Genomic DNA, 14,183 nt, shown 5'->3' on the forward strand with positions numbered 1-14,183 from the left:
AATCCCTAAGGAACTCGGTTGGGGGTCGAGATGGAGTAGAGCGCTTCTGTCAGACTACCGCCGCGTCGATGCGCATCCTGGATTAAGAAATGCACAAGACATATGCAGAACGACGTGCCAACGAGGAGTCGGCTGAGTGGCGCCCAGGCCGATGTGGTGTCAGGGACGTAACCTGGGGCCTTCGCTGCAACACCAGCTGGCAACGCACCCCGCAGAAGATGGGCATCGCCTTGGGACGGATGTCGGTTAGGGCTTGGATGGTGGGCAGCGGGTGGGCGTGCAGGCTAGCGTCGGCATTATGAGTAGTCCTGGTTCATGTCGCGATTAGTAGCACTTTGCATATTTCTGCAGACATCGCAGTTCTCCATTTGAGGGTCGTGGGATTGCCTGGCTTCGACTACTCGACTCTTGTCCTCGCCACGATGGATCTCGGCAGCCTGGCCAACTTGCAGACGGAAGGGGTCAATCCCCGGACCGTGACTATTGACCGGATGTCGACGTTGGAGATGTGCAGCGTCATCAATGCCGATGACCATTGCGTCGCCGAGAGTGTTGCACCGTGTCTGCCCGTGATTGCGGGTGCCATCGACGGGCTGGCTCAGCGCGTGCGCCGAGGAGGCCGAGTGATTTACGTCGGGGCTGGTACGAGCGGCAGACTTGGCATCTTGGACGCATCTGAGATTCCTCCGACGTTCGCCGCATCGCGCGAGCAATTCGTCGGGTTGATTGCGGGCGGAGATGCCGCAATTCGGCAAGCCCAAGAAGGTGCCGAGGATAATGAGCAAGCCGGCGGGGACGAGATGAAGCATCTCAATCTCGATCCCAAACTCGATAGCATCATCGGCATTGCGAGCTCCGGCCGGACGCCCTACGTGATGGGGTGTCTCGCTTTTGGAAAGAGTCTGGGCTGCCTGACCATTGGCGTTGTCTGCACAGAGCCCTCGGTAATGGGTCTATCGGGCAATGTGGATTATCTGATTGCGCCTCTTCCTGGCCCAGAGGTGGTGACTGGAAGTACCCGACTCAAGGCCGGCACAGCGACCAAGTTGGTTTTGAACATGCTTAGCACGGGGACGATGATTCGGACGGGGAAGACTTACGGCAATATGGTACTGGTCACTGGCTGATTCACATCGGAATTCACATATGCTGACCTGCTTTACAGATGGTCGATCTGCAAGCGTCAAATTTGAAACTGAAGCAGCGTTCGAAGAACATCTTGAAACGACTAAGCACGGTGTGTGCTGCCCTGTCCGATTCTGAAATGGATACTCTCCTCGTCAAGTGTGATCGCAGTGTCAAGCTGGCAATTCTCGTCGCGGAGACGGGGAAATCTGTTGAGGACTGTAAGAAGCATTTACAGTCCGCAGGAGGCATTCTGTCAAAGGCACTAGATGGTGTTGCGCAGCCGGCAAGACCAGTGGTGAACAAGCTAACGAAAAAACTCGTGCTATGCGTTGATGGTGGAGGCACCAAATGTGCAGCCGTAGTCTGTGATGCGTCGGGAAACACCAGCCATGGGTATTCTGGCCCAAGCAATCTGTATGTTGACGTCCTTTCAGGGAACGTAGAATGGCCCGGGCTAATCCAATCTGTTAGGACTGACGGCATCTCTAACGTGGATGGAGTGGTGGCTAACCTGATCAATGCCACCAAGAGTGCCCTCAATGAGCATCTGCATGGAGAGGAGCTGACCGAGTCAGTCTGGAGGCAATGCCTTCAGACTTCCTTCCGGTCTGTCTGGATTGGCCTGGCCGGGTTGGATCGTGCTGGACTGCAAGCCGAGTTAGCTCCGAAGCTGAGCGAGATGTTTGGCCTGGATCATACCACGACCGATTTCCGATTAACTAGCGATGTAGATCTCCTGCCGGGAACAGCATCCCAGCAGGAGGAACACCCACCTGTGGTGGTCCTCATCGCAGGCACGGGAAGTGTGGCTATGAGGTACACCTGGAACCAGAGCCAGGGATATGTTCGGGTCGCTCGCGCCGGCGGCTGGGGTCATCTTCTAGGTGATGAGGGCGGGGGCTATTCGATTGGCCGTGAATCCATCAAGCATACGCTGACTGTGCTGGAAGAGCGGACGCTGGGCCTGCGTGATCAAGACCTCGGAGAGCTTGAGCTGGCAGTGGTCAAGCAGCTGGACTGTCCGGTGACCGAGGATGGAAGTATTGACCTCTTGACTGATATTCTCTCACGCCAACACACGTCACATATCAAGGCTCGCATTGCTGGGGTCGCAGAGACGGTGCTAAAACTGGCAGTCAAGGATCATGCGGCCAAGGCAATTGTGACAGATCAAATAACCTGCTTCCTCAACAAGACCCTCGACCGTCTCAATGATCGCAAGTGCCGCACTTTCACACCCGCCGAGGAATCCGAGCTGGTGTTGGCAGGAGGGTTGATGAAGAACGAAGAATATCAAGCGCTGCTGCGGCAGCAACTTGGCCAGCGTGGGCTGCGCTTTCGGGAAGTCCGCGTGGTCGAAGATGTGGCAGAAGCTGCTGCGACGTGTTTGGCATTGAATTAGAATTAGAAGTACAATAGAGTAGGAAAAGACTAAGTCAATGAATTTTGTAGGAACATGCAGTCCACAATCCCATGAGTTCCCATAGCACCGATGTTCCCTCAAGATAAATTAAGGCAAGAGCCAGCAGACTGCGATTTCACGTTGGGTCACGAGACAACTTCTGCCTCCCAGCTTCACCTTCTCTCCGCCACGACATTCGCCCGCGGCACTGCTTCAATCACAGACTCCATGTCCGCATTCTGATTCCAGATTCCGGTGATTGTCAGTCCCACGCTAGTCAGCAAGTCTCGCCATTGACGCACTGATCGCTCCACGCCTGCCCCGATGCTCATCATTTGGATATCCAGCGAAGCTTGCATGAGAGACGCATCCGTGTCCGACAATACGAAGTCCACGATCAGAATGCGGGAATAGTCGGGGGCCATCGCAGAGATCGTGTTCTGCAAGATCTGTTGGCAGATGTGGTCGGGCCAATCGTGGAAGATGGAGCGAAAGTAGTATGCGCGTGCGCCTTGAATCGGCTGAGGATCAAAGAACGAATATCCCATGACTTCAATCCCCGAGTCTCGGCAAGACACCCCATCGACGACCTTGGGAAGATCCTGCAGAACCAACTTTCCTGGCAGATGCGGGTACTTTTGTCGAAATCGGCTCAGATCGTGGCCTTGATTACCACCAATATCAACCACGAAAGGCGTGTCCCCGTATGGCATTGCATGGCCCAGTAGCCGCTCCACCGGATACGTATCGAACCACATTGGCTGGCCCTGGCGACGACTCGCCATGTACGAATTGAACAAGGTTTGCTGTCGTTTGTGGCTCGCCAGCCATTCGAATTGACTTTGGCCAACGGTCCACTGCATAGGGGATCGGGCATATTCCTGCGGATTGCAATAGTCGTGGACTCGCAGGTATTCGGATAATTTGCTCAGGGTGGGCACTGTGAGGTCATATCTATCAGGCGTGTCAGCGGTCACGACCGAGATAAACATGACAAAGTGCATGGACCTACATGCATGGCACACCATCTCTACCAATAGGTTGGGTCAAGGCCACAGTTTTCTCATTGGCACGATACACCTCTGTTGCGAGGGTTGAACACAACCCTAAGGAGGTCATAACACGCATCAGACGAACTATACCGTCTCTAGAATCAGCAAAACCCGCCAAGTGCGCCAGTGCCGCGGAGAATGGGGTTTGGTAGAAGAAAAAAGAGGGCTCATACCTATCAGATCAGTTTCTGCCTGAGTATACTCCGCCAGTTGCTCCGCCGAGATCCCTGTCTCACGATATTGTTTCTCCACCAGCAACGGAAAGATTCCCATATCGACGACAGCGCGCAAGGCAGCATTTTGTGGGGGCTTGGAGGCCGGTCAGCTCAACAATCTACGAACAGGAGATTTTTGAGTGGAGCTTGACTGTACCTGGTAGATCAGACGCAACACGGTTTCTGTCGGCGATTCTACGAGCAGCCTGAGCTGGTCGATCATCCGCAGCAACTCGAGATGCGCCTGTGGCGATGGATTCGAGCCCTCTCGCAGCGCCAATTGTCGGAGGTGGTTGATCATCGAGTTCAGCGGCGTGATGACCGTCATGGTGACGAGGGAACTGAGAAGAAGCCGCCCCCGCGAGATTCGGTCACGATTTGACTTGTACAGCCAGAAGAATAAACCAGTATGCAGACACCCTTCATGGGCTCAAGGGAGCCATTTTATAGCAACGACGAGGACGGTGCCTGGCCCTGGTGCCTTCGTCGTTGCATCGGATGCGGCGCTCTTTTCGGAGGGTTTGTTCCCAGCAAAGGGTCTCATTACCATACAGGCTCCTTGCTGGCTCAACGGGGAACCACCTCGCAGCCGCGCTGCCCGAAAACAGCACACGCCATGCATTTCCAGGATGTCCCGGCCGATCGTAGCATATACTTTGCAATTTCTCGGGGCGAAGTCTGCCGCGTGAGTGGAGTGGGGGGTTGCACGCAGCCACCTCGTTGGGCTGATTGAAGTCTCGCCCATCGTTTTGACGGCGCCGGCCCACTTATTTGACGTATTGGCTCACCCCTGGCCTGCTGCGATCGACACGGGTCCTCCCAAGCCAGGGCGGGTGCGTTATCGATTTTGCAAGATTTAAACCTTTAAAGTGCGGGAGCGTGGCGATGGCACGTTGCTTCAACTGGCTTTCGAGACTATACTTGACCACTTCGATTCCGTTGAGAGTTTGACCTTGGGATAGTGAGATCTTGACGTTGTGTTATCGCATCGATCGAATCAATCTCCACTCTACATCTACGCGGTAGAATTCATCACTCCCATGCATTCCCTGCCCACTCTGCCGTCCGACTCGGCCGCCCGCTGGAGGCCGGCCATCGCGACGGTGAGTCTGGGAGCCGCGCATCTACACTCCATCGCCACCAAAATCGACGCGGCGGCACAGAATGGCCAGCGCGGACTCGAATTATTCCACGACGATCTCGCACAGCTGGCCAAGACGCTGCGCTGCCATGAATGCGAGACGACGGGCCGCTCCGATCGCGACTACGAGATCGATGCCGCGCACGCAATTCGCAATTTATGCGCCGAGCGGGGCATGCAAGTGCTAGCGCTGCAGCCGTTCAGGCACTATGAAGGCCTGCGCGATCTGGCGCGGCATGCTCAACGTATCGACGAACTCCGGCACTGGGTGCGGCTGTCGCAGATTCTCGGGGATGATCTCTTCATTCTCATTCCATCCTCCTTCCTCGACCCCTCGGAAATCACTGGTGACCGGGAGCGGCTAGTGGCCGACCTCGCTGAGGCGGCCGACGTGGCATTTCCGACTCGCGTTGCCTACGAGGCCTTAGCCTGGGGCACTTATATCAATACATGGGAAGGTTCCTGGGAAATCGTCCAGCGGGCCAACCGACCCAACCTCGGTATCTGTCTGGATACCTTCAACATTGCAGCACGAGTGTGGGCCAACCCAACCAGTCCAACAGGACGGGGGCCAGCCCAGGTCGACCAGGATCTACAACTCTCGATGGAACGGCTGGTTCAAGAAATCGATCCCGAGCGAGTGATGATGGTGCAACTGGCAGATGGCGAACGAGTCGACCCACAAGCACCCTTCCTGCAAGAATCAAAGCTGCCCAAGCTGCTTGCCTGGTCACGGAATGCTCGTCTGTTCCCGTGTGAAGAAGAGCGGGGCGGATATCTCCCTATTCAGTTGGTGGCTGAAGCCTGTCTAAATGGCTTAGGGTACGCAGGGTGGGTCAGCATGGAAGTCTTCTCGCGAACGACGCAGGTAGATGACCCGTCGGTGCCAGAAGAACATGCCGCAAGGGCTAGCCAGGCATGGAAACGAATGCTGGAGCGGTTGACAGCGAACGGGATGAACAAAGCCACGTAGTAGAGTTTGATCTGGATTCGGATTTTCTAATTTGGGCATTACTTGGTGTCTTAACTTTTCATAGCATTCCGAATATAGAAAGTTTTGCTTTTTGACTCAGCATATCCCGGAAGGGAATTTTCAACAGCGAAGTGTCGGTGTATGGAGTGTTCATCCTTTGATTCTCATCTCAGATCGATCGGTCGTCTCCGAATGACACAGAGCGAGATGCAGCTACCTCACAAACCATCCCTGCCGGGGAGGCCCTGAGGGGTCCGCCGGGGCCCATACCGTTTGACCCAGCAGATTGTCTTCAGTAACATGCCAGCCGGATCCGTGTCCCGGAAGACGGGATCATTAAGATGTTTGAGATGGGAGGAATGTGCAGATTACCGAGAACCGGGATCGCATAAGGTTTCTAGAAAAGATGATCTATCAGACCCGCCGCGGCCACCGCCGACGTCCTTTTTCAGCAGCACCGGGACGATCTGCGCGGTTCCGCGAGGAATGCGCCTCGATCCACTCGGCCCGGGCCAGGAAACAACAACATTGAACAAGGTTGGAATGCGCAGACCCGATCGGACGGTCGACATTCCTCCCGACAAACGGGAGAACCGATCTCATTCACCTTGCCCCGCCAGAGGGATTCTGCAGGACCGTTTCCAGCGATCGTCAGAGGAATCTGCCGGCATTCCGATTCCTCGGATCGCTTCCCCCCGGGGCAGGACCAGAGAAGAAAGCTTCCGCGGATACGGGGTGATGCAGAACGGTCCAGCACGCTTCCATGCCGGGGACATCGATTACCGGGAAGGGTTCGTCATGCGAGCCCTTGAATGTTCCGTGATATCACCTAGGAGGATCATTCTTGAAGCCGTTTTCACCCTGTCACAGGTCGAGATATCCCATTTCCCACCCAAGTATTCATTGCTAATATGTTTTTTCTCGTTGGAGAATCCGCAACCCTCAAGCAGAGAGAAGTATAAAACGCCTCCCGGTACGTTTCCGGAAAACAGACATCGGCAGGTTAACGAAAACCTTCAAGGATTGTCGTCACCCCCAGCCCAACCGGGTTTAGATTGATAATAGTGATGTCTTGGAAAGATCGTCTTCTCTTAAAATGAAACGGCATGCCTGGAACACTTATTACCAAGAACGGATTGATGGAAACAAACCAGGGACCCTTACCTGGGTCTCTAGACACAGCAGCAAAGGCATTTTCCACAAAAAAAAAAAAAAAAAAAAAAAAAAAAAGGAAAGGAAAGGAAAGGAAAAGAAAAAAAAATTATTTCCGTGGCACATTCTGTCTGAACTCTGCCGGGAAAAATTGACACCGACGAATTCAGCAAAAATTGTACTAGGTTGTTCCCCTCGGATTGTGTCAGCGGAAGGAAGGCTGTTCTCGATCGCTGGCATTTCAATCTTGACTGGATCAGTGGGTTCGGGTTCTCCTGTAGTGTAACCATTTCCGCCAGACACGATGAGAATCCGATCCCGCAAGACGAAGATTGAATCCTGGGATTTGGCTGCTTGGTCCGGGAGAACGGTTCACCAATTGAGAAACTGACTGCTAGGGACCATCGTCGAATCACACGGCCGGCACATCATTATTGGCGTGACAGGGCCTTCTATTCGTTGATTATAGGTCTGTGGTCGATGCGACGTGACCGAGCCAGCAGTAGTCACTTACTAGGTAGCAGGGTGTATTTTCGCTGGTCAGTCAATCCAACATAATGGCTTGTGGGTGGCATATCAAGTTCAGCTATAGGATCGCCAACCGCCTCGGTTATATGGCTGGGAATAGCGGTCTAGCGTGGCACCATTTGCAAAAACATCAAAATAAATCTTGGTTGGCAGGCCGAGAGAAAGTTCTTCGGGGGTTTGCACAGTGCGAGCGGATAGCCTTCCCCAAAACGGAAGACCAGCATCCTCCCGGGGCCCGAATGCAGTCGACAGCAAGTGTGCGACACTAAGGGCCGAGCTGAAATTAGCACTGACTTCAATTACGATGAGGAGCTCTTAAGTCCCGCTATTTCCTGTCGGCCGATATCGTCCGCCGACATAAGGTACAATTCTTCTCTTCCTCAGGATAACTGTGCGAAATCATGGGTATCCAACGCGACGATCGAACAGCCGCCGCAGGCTCATCTAGTGTCTCTGATCCACTGGTGCAAAAGTTTGGGCAGCTTCATGTTCTGGATGATCTCATACGCCTTCGCGCTGCGGATGTCATTCAGCAGCCCATCCTTGCTTATCCTCGAAATGAAAAAGATGCAGCATCCTATAACTACTATACCGGGCGGGACTTGGACGAGATGATAGACCATACTGCTGCAGTACTCATGAAGCATGGTTTCAACCCAGTCAGTATGTCCGATAATTCACCTACAGCAGCGCTAAAACTTCGCTTGCACAGCCCAAAAACGACGCATGCTCCGTGGCTCTTCTGGCCCTTTCCGATATTCACATGGTCGTAACGTTCTTTGCGTTGAGCCGACTCGGATACACAGTCATGATGCTCTCCCCACGCCTGTCAGGGGATGCATGCGTTTCCTTGCTGGACACAGTGCGATGCGAGAATGTCATTTACGGCAACACTACCAGCATCCGCACTACCATGGGCGAGATTCTTCAACGAAAACTCATCTCATGTCGCCCAATGCCAGCTATTTCACTCGAAGATGCCGAGACATCATTCCTCGTCCTGCATCGTAATCGAAATCCTGAAACACAAAAGAACAAGATCGCTCTCATTCTCCACTCCTCGGGCTCCACCGGAACCCCAAAACCTCTATACCTCACCCATCGCGCTTTAATGACACACCCTCTCCGAGGGCCTGGACTGACTTCATTCAACCCGCTTCCATGGTACCATTTGCATGGACTTTCCACTGCATTGCAGGCCATGTGGATGAGAAAGGTGGCGTACTTGTGGAACGTTGCACTGCCTTTAACGGCACAATCTGTGGCCTCGGTCTTGGAGGCAGCCCGACCAGAGTCCGTGGCCGCCGTGCCATATATGCTGCAGCTCCTGGTAGACAGTCCTCGCGGCATTGCGGCCCTTCGTGAGTGCAAGCTTGTCACATATGGTGGTGCTCCGTGCCCTGATGAGCTCGGTGACCGTCTTGTGCGCGAGGGTGTGCAGTTTGGTGGCTCGTTTGGCTTGTAAGAGAGCATCTTTATACTCGGAAATGCTTTTGCTCTGACCTTTCATCTAGGACCGAGGCAGGACTTGTCGCTGAATCAATATCAAGGCCGAAAGGTGACCCTTACTGGAATTACTTGAAGTTTTTCGACAACATTAGACCCTATATTTGGATGAAACCAATTGGGGGTGGGCTATATGAATGCGTTTACCTGGCAGGCCATCCAGCATTGACGGCCTCAAACTCAAATGAGCCCCCAGGCTCATTCCATTCGAAAGATGTGTTCATGCCTCATCCCACAATCTACAATCGATGGAAATACGCGTCCAGACTCGATGACCGGATCACGCTTATCAACGGTGAAAAAGTCCTTCCACTTCCCATCGAAGGGCTCATCAAGCAGCATCCTCTGGTACACGAAGCAGTGGTTGTGGGACTAGGCAAGGCTACTCCGGGACTTCTTCTCTTCCGTTCACAAGAAACCGAGGACCTCAATCTTTCAGATAAAGATTTTCTTGGCGCCATTTGGTCAATAATCGAGGAAGCCAATTGCCGCGCTGAGCAATTTTCTCAAATATCTCGAGATATGATCGCTGTCCTTCCCCTTAGTTCGCACTTTCCCCGAACAGATAAAGGGTCAATGATTCGAGCTCAGGTTTATTCTTACTACTCTCAACTCATCGAGGAGCTATACTCTCATTCCGAGAGGATCAGCGGAAATCTTCAGCTCGGCCTCGCCAGCACAAAGTCGTTCTTGATGAATATCTGTCATGATGAACTTCGAGTCCCTCTCTCCGACATGGACGCAAATTTCTTTGCCGAAGGAATTGACAGTCTAAAGGCAATCCATCTTCGACGGCTAATTTTACAAAATCTAGATCTGGGAGCCCAAAGCTTGGGATTGAACGTGGTCTATGAGACTGGAAGTATCGCGCGCCTTGCAGCACATATCTGTGGCGTTCAATGCGGAACACATGAGCCATCAGTTGATGAAACTAAAAATCTGATGTCGGATTTGATTGGCACGTACTCTACTTTCTCACCTCATTCTCCTCGGACCGGTTTTTCCTCCGATGTAAAGGGTGTGGTATGTTCAAAGCTCAAATATTCACAACCCCTAGCTCTCAAATCTAACAATTCCAAGGTTCTTACAGGCTCAACTGGATCAATCGGTGCTCACACATTATATGAGCTCCTACAAGACGAATCCATCACTGCTATCTTCTGCCTCACCCGACGCAGATCACCACTTGAAGCCATTCTGCACAGTCTTATCGACAAGGACCTACATATCACAGCCGAACAGGCATCTCGAATTATTGCATTGGACAGTGCGCTTGATCAGCCAAATCTCGGTCTGGGCCAAACCATCTACCATGAAATGCAAAACTGCGTAACCCAAATTATTCACGCAGCCTGGCCCGTCAACTTCAACCTCCCACTCTCTGAATTTGAACCACACATCCAAGGCCTACACAATCTGATCCAACTCTCCCTTTCGGTCCACCAACCTTCACCAGCTGTTCTCCTATTCTGTTCCTCAATCTCGACCACCCTCCAGTCGCCTTCGCCAAGCATTAGCGAATCCCCCGCCAACCTAACGGACGCCTACATGGGCTATGGACAGTCCAAATTGATCGGCGAACACATTGTCAGCGTTGCACGCGAATCAGGGGCCCGAGCCTATTCGCTTCGGATCGGCCAGGTGTCAGGTCACTCAAAGAAGGGCCTGTGGAACGACTCGGAGGCGCTGCCGCTGCTCATTCGGTCAGCGTTGACTTTAAAAGCACTGCCCGATCTCAACAGCCAGTGTTCCTGGCTCCCGGTCGATAAGCTCGCTTCTACAATTGTCGAATTAGGCAAGACATGTTCGAATCTTGACTGGGCAGTGGGTGCTGGTGCAAGTAAGACATCGGAGGGTCACACACATGGCGCCCTGTCGGCGGCGGCCAAGTCTGCCGATGACTCGATCTACAACGTGTGTAACCCGTGCGGGTTTGCATGGTCGACATTGCTATTGTCATTGGCTAGGAATGGGTTCCAATTTGAGACCGTCAGTTTTGAAAAATGGATGCAGTTGCTTCGAGATAGCGAGGCTCGTGGCGAAGAGCTGGTCAACCCTGCCGTCAAACTGATTGATCATTATGAGGCAGTGCATGGTGAGAAATCCTTACTGAGTCCGAAAATTTTCATGACGGACAAGGCCGAGCGAGATAGCATTACCCTACGGAACGGACGGCTGAGGATGGTCGAGGATGGGATTCTAAATTGTTACGTGCGAGACTGGCTCAACCGATGGATGCGGAGTTGATAGGAATGGAACTTGGACTCAATTCATGCGCGGCGTGTCGGCGTTCAATAGGGTGAAACTTTAGTACGTTTGTTTTTCAGGATCCTGGTTCAGGTGATTGAGTTGATTATTTTTTTGACCGAATATCGTTTGTATGTTTGGATGGTATTCTCGACTATCACGATCTAAAGATGGTGCAGAATGGTGTATTTTACAGAAACTTATCAAAATCAAAAAAAGAGCCACCGTCACATCAAATTCCAACGCAGAACGCTTATGAGGCTAGAAGAAATGGAAGACCAAAGCCGCTCATGCCGCCATGGCGAATCCGAGGACGACGGCAAACAGGGAGAACTTGGCCGACAGCTTGTCAGCTCCGCTGGTGAAGTGGGCAAAGTTGCCGGAGCTGCTGGGGGTGCCAGGGAAGGTGCTGCCGGTGGCCGCAGAGGCACCAGTCGAGGTCGGGATTAGGGGTCTCGAGGTTTGCGCGGCGTGGGAGGCAATGGCGCTCGCAGAGTTGGCGTCGACACCGGGGGCAGGAATGATGGTGGGCAAGGGACGCTCGGTGGAGGAGCCCTGCTCACTTGGGGAACCGCGGGAGGCTGAGGCAGCGTCCGCACCCACGGGAGCGGTGGAAGCAGGAGTCTGAGCGGCCTGAGTCGGAACGGCGTTCTGCTGCTGTGTCTCACCTGCGCTGGTGGACTGCGTCGCGGTGGGTGCTTGAGTGGGAGCCGATTCGGCCACAGCGGGAGATGAGTTGGCGGTCTCAACCGTAGCAGGAGACTGAGCGACATCCGACTGGGCGGCGGCAGGAGAAGAGTTGGCAGCATGAGCACTGGCGGTGTTGGCAGTGGCAGGGGATTCTGCGATATCCGAAGAGGGAGCGGCAACGGTGGCATGGCTCTCGACGGCGGCGGCGGCGGCCGACGAGCTCTCGGCAACCGGACAGATAGTCGTAGTGGAAGTGACAAACTGGGTCACATAGCGAGTGGTCTTCGAAGTGGTTTCTTTGGTCGCAGACTCAACAACCGCCTGGGTGGCAGTGTGGTCCGCAGTGGGAGCAGGCGTAGCAGTCGAAGACGGAGTCAGCTCGCCGATGATGCCAACAGCCTCCGAGGTCACCGGAGTAGCAGCGGCGTGGGACTCTTCGGCGGAGGAGGGTTCGACTGCAGCCGAAGAATGGGCCTCAGCCTGAGTAGCAGCGACGTGAGTGGCAGTAGACTTCGTATCAGTGTCCTCGGTGACGGAGGCCTTAGTTGCAGTATCGTGGGCAACAGATTGGTGGGTGGCTGTGGCGTGGGTAGCGACAGCCTTGGAGGTGGTGGTCTCTGCGATGCCGTTAACGCCGGTCTGGTAGATTTTGACCGAGTTGATCTCCCAGTAGGTCTCCTTGAAGGCAGCCGGGTGGTTGGCAACGTAGTTGTGGCAGCTCTGGAAGGAGTCGGAGCTGGTTGCAGGGCAGCCAGAGTCTCCAAACACACCACCTGCCCAGTCACCGCAGAAAGTCACGTCAAAGGTGAAAGATTGAGGCTTGAAGCTGTTGGCAACGTCGCAGTCCTCCTGAACTAGCGCCATCGGGATGCCGAACTGGCTGGGGTCGGGCTTGCCGTCTGTGATCGACTCGGGGATCTTCGCGCGAGGGAAGAACCAGATCTTGAGATACTCCTCAGTCCATTCCATGGCGTAAACACCACCGCCCTGCTTGTTGAAGGAGGTACCGTAGCTGCCTTGCTCGCCCTCGATCACACAGCCAATAGTGCCCAGGTCCTCACCACAGCCAGTGGCGTTGACGACTCCACTCATACCTGAATCAGTGATGCTGCAAGTACCGGCAGTATGCATGACAATCTCGTTGTGGTCCTGGAGATTCACACCCTCGATGATATCGATCTCGCCGTCGCTAGGCCATTCTTTGCCCGTGGACCAGAAGGCAGGCCAGGAACCGCAAGCACCGCCGGGCATGTGGGCAATATCCGCGATGATCAGGGACCGGTCGTAGTATTTCTTGCTGCCGATGCGTACCGAGTCACGTCCCTTGGCGCTGGTCGAGATAATCTTCTCGTGGTCGACACCAAGATACACACTGCCAGAGTCCAGCACCTTGACCAGCCCCGTGCTCTCGGCGCTACTCTGATCGAGATAGTTCACGAAGCCATTAGTGGGGTCATCGCCGACGTGGAAGTTGAAGTAGTCCAAGAAATTCTTGCCCTGCCAGTTCTCAACCAGCGAGTAGCTCGACGCGGCTGTCGCAGAGGAAGCCAGGCCCAAGAGAAAAAGCGAACCAGCGCTGAACGAAGTGGAGGACAACATGGTTTCCTCGTGTGAAAAACAAAGCCTTTGGCAAGCAATCCAGTAGAAAGGCTCAACGCAGGGAGGCAAGAAGGGAAGAAAGTAAAATAGCGAACGGGTGCAAAAAGGAACAAACGAGAGGCAGACAATTCCAGATTGTCAACAAGGAGCAAAGAATGTACGCGTGGGGAGGCAGGCGCGAGCCCGGGCAGCTGCTGGCATTTTGTACACAATTCGGTGGACCCGCCATTCACTGTGTTCTCTGCGACGTCCACCACTCAGCGGCCTCGCGTGCCTGGCGAGTGCAACCCCCTTAGAAATGGCTGCGGTGGCCGTGGTGTCGTCGGCGTCGTCGCTACGCCAGACCGACGTGCCCAGCAGTCTAGCCCACAGGCAGGAGTCCACCCGACATGGCCGATCGCCCATTCTTCACGGCTGTGGGGCGCGGCGAGGGCGTCACTGGCCACACCGTCCGGCGCCTAGTAGCTGCTGGTGTCAACATGAAACGCCTCTGTTCGACTCAAACCACCAGTGAAACAGAAGCCCACTAAGGACGCCCAGGAACGGCGAA

The 14,183-nt window shown here is 54.1% G+C and overlaps 5 protein-coding genes across 5 annotated transcripts; 3 read left to right on the forward strand and 2 right to left on the reverse strand.

The window, feature by feature from the left end:
- Positions 1-422: 422 nt before the first annotated feature.
- N7532_003029 (putative glucokinase regulator family protein) lies at positions 423-2,530 on the forward strand (the record flags this gene model as incomplete). Its single annotated transcript, XM_056615523.1, has 2 exons — positions 423-1,109; positions 1,166-2,530. 2 exons carry the CDS (start codon positions 423-425, stop codon positions 2,528-2,530), a joined length of 2,052 nt encoding a protein of 683 aa, XP_056475880.1.
- Positions 2,531-2,703: 173 nt separating this feature from the next.
- Positions 2,704-4,125, reverse strand: N7532_003030 (uncharacterized protein; the record flags this gene model as incomplete). Its single annotated transcript, XM_056615524.1, has 4 exons — positions 2,704-3,484; positions 3,543-3,666; positions 3,756-3,891; positions 3,955-4,125. 4 exons carry the CDS (start codon positions 4,123-4,125, stop codon positions 2,704-2,706), a joined length of 1,212 nt encoding a protein of 403 aa, XP_056475881.1.
- Positions 4,126-4,837: 712 nt separating this feature from the next.
- Positions 4,838-5,911, forward strand: N7532_003031 (sugar phosphate isomerase/epimerase family protein; the record flags this gene model as incomplete). Its single annotated transcript, XM_056615525.1, has 1 exon — positions 4,838-5,911. One exon carries the CDS (start codon positions 4,838-4,840, stop codon positions 5,909-5,911), a length of 1,074 nt encoding a protein of 357 aa, XP_056475882.1.
- A 2,081-nt stretch (positions 5,912-7,992) lies between these two features.
- Positions 7,993-11,344, forward strand: N7532_003032 (uncharacterized protein; the record flags this gene model as incomplete). Its single annotated transcript, XM_056615526.1, has 4 exons — positions 7,993-8,250; positions 8,304-9,052; positions 9,106-10,120; positions 10,178-11,344. The coding sequence occupies 4 exons, from the start codon at positions 7,993-7,995 to the stop codon at positions 11,342-11,344; spliced, it is 3,189 nt and encodes a 1,062-aa protein (XP_056475883.1).
- Positions 11,345-11,632: 288 nt separating this feature from the next.
- On the reverse strand, positions 11,633-13,633 carry eng2 (putative GPI anchored endo-1,3(4)-beta-glucanase; the record flags this gene model as incomplete). The annotated part of the gene is made up of 1 exon (XM_056615527.1): positions 11,633-13,633. One exon carries the CDS (start codon positions 13,631-13,633, stop codon positions 11,633-11,635), a length of 2,001 nt encoding a protein of 666 aa, XP_056475884.1.
- Between the last annotated feature and the right edge of the window lie 550 nt (positions 13,634-14,183).

Source organism: Penicillium argentinense (genome assembly GCF_028826775.1).
Source record: "Penicillium argentinense strain IBT 30761 chromosome Unknown utg000004l_segment0_segment0, whole genome shotgun sequence".
NCBI classification, from domain to species: domain Eukaryota; kingdom Fungi; phylum Ascomycota; class Eurotiomycetes; order Eurotiales; family Aspergillaceae; genus Penicillium; species Penicillium argentinense.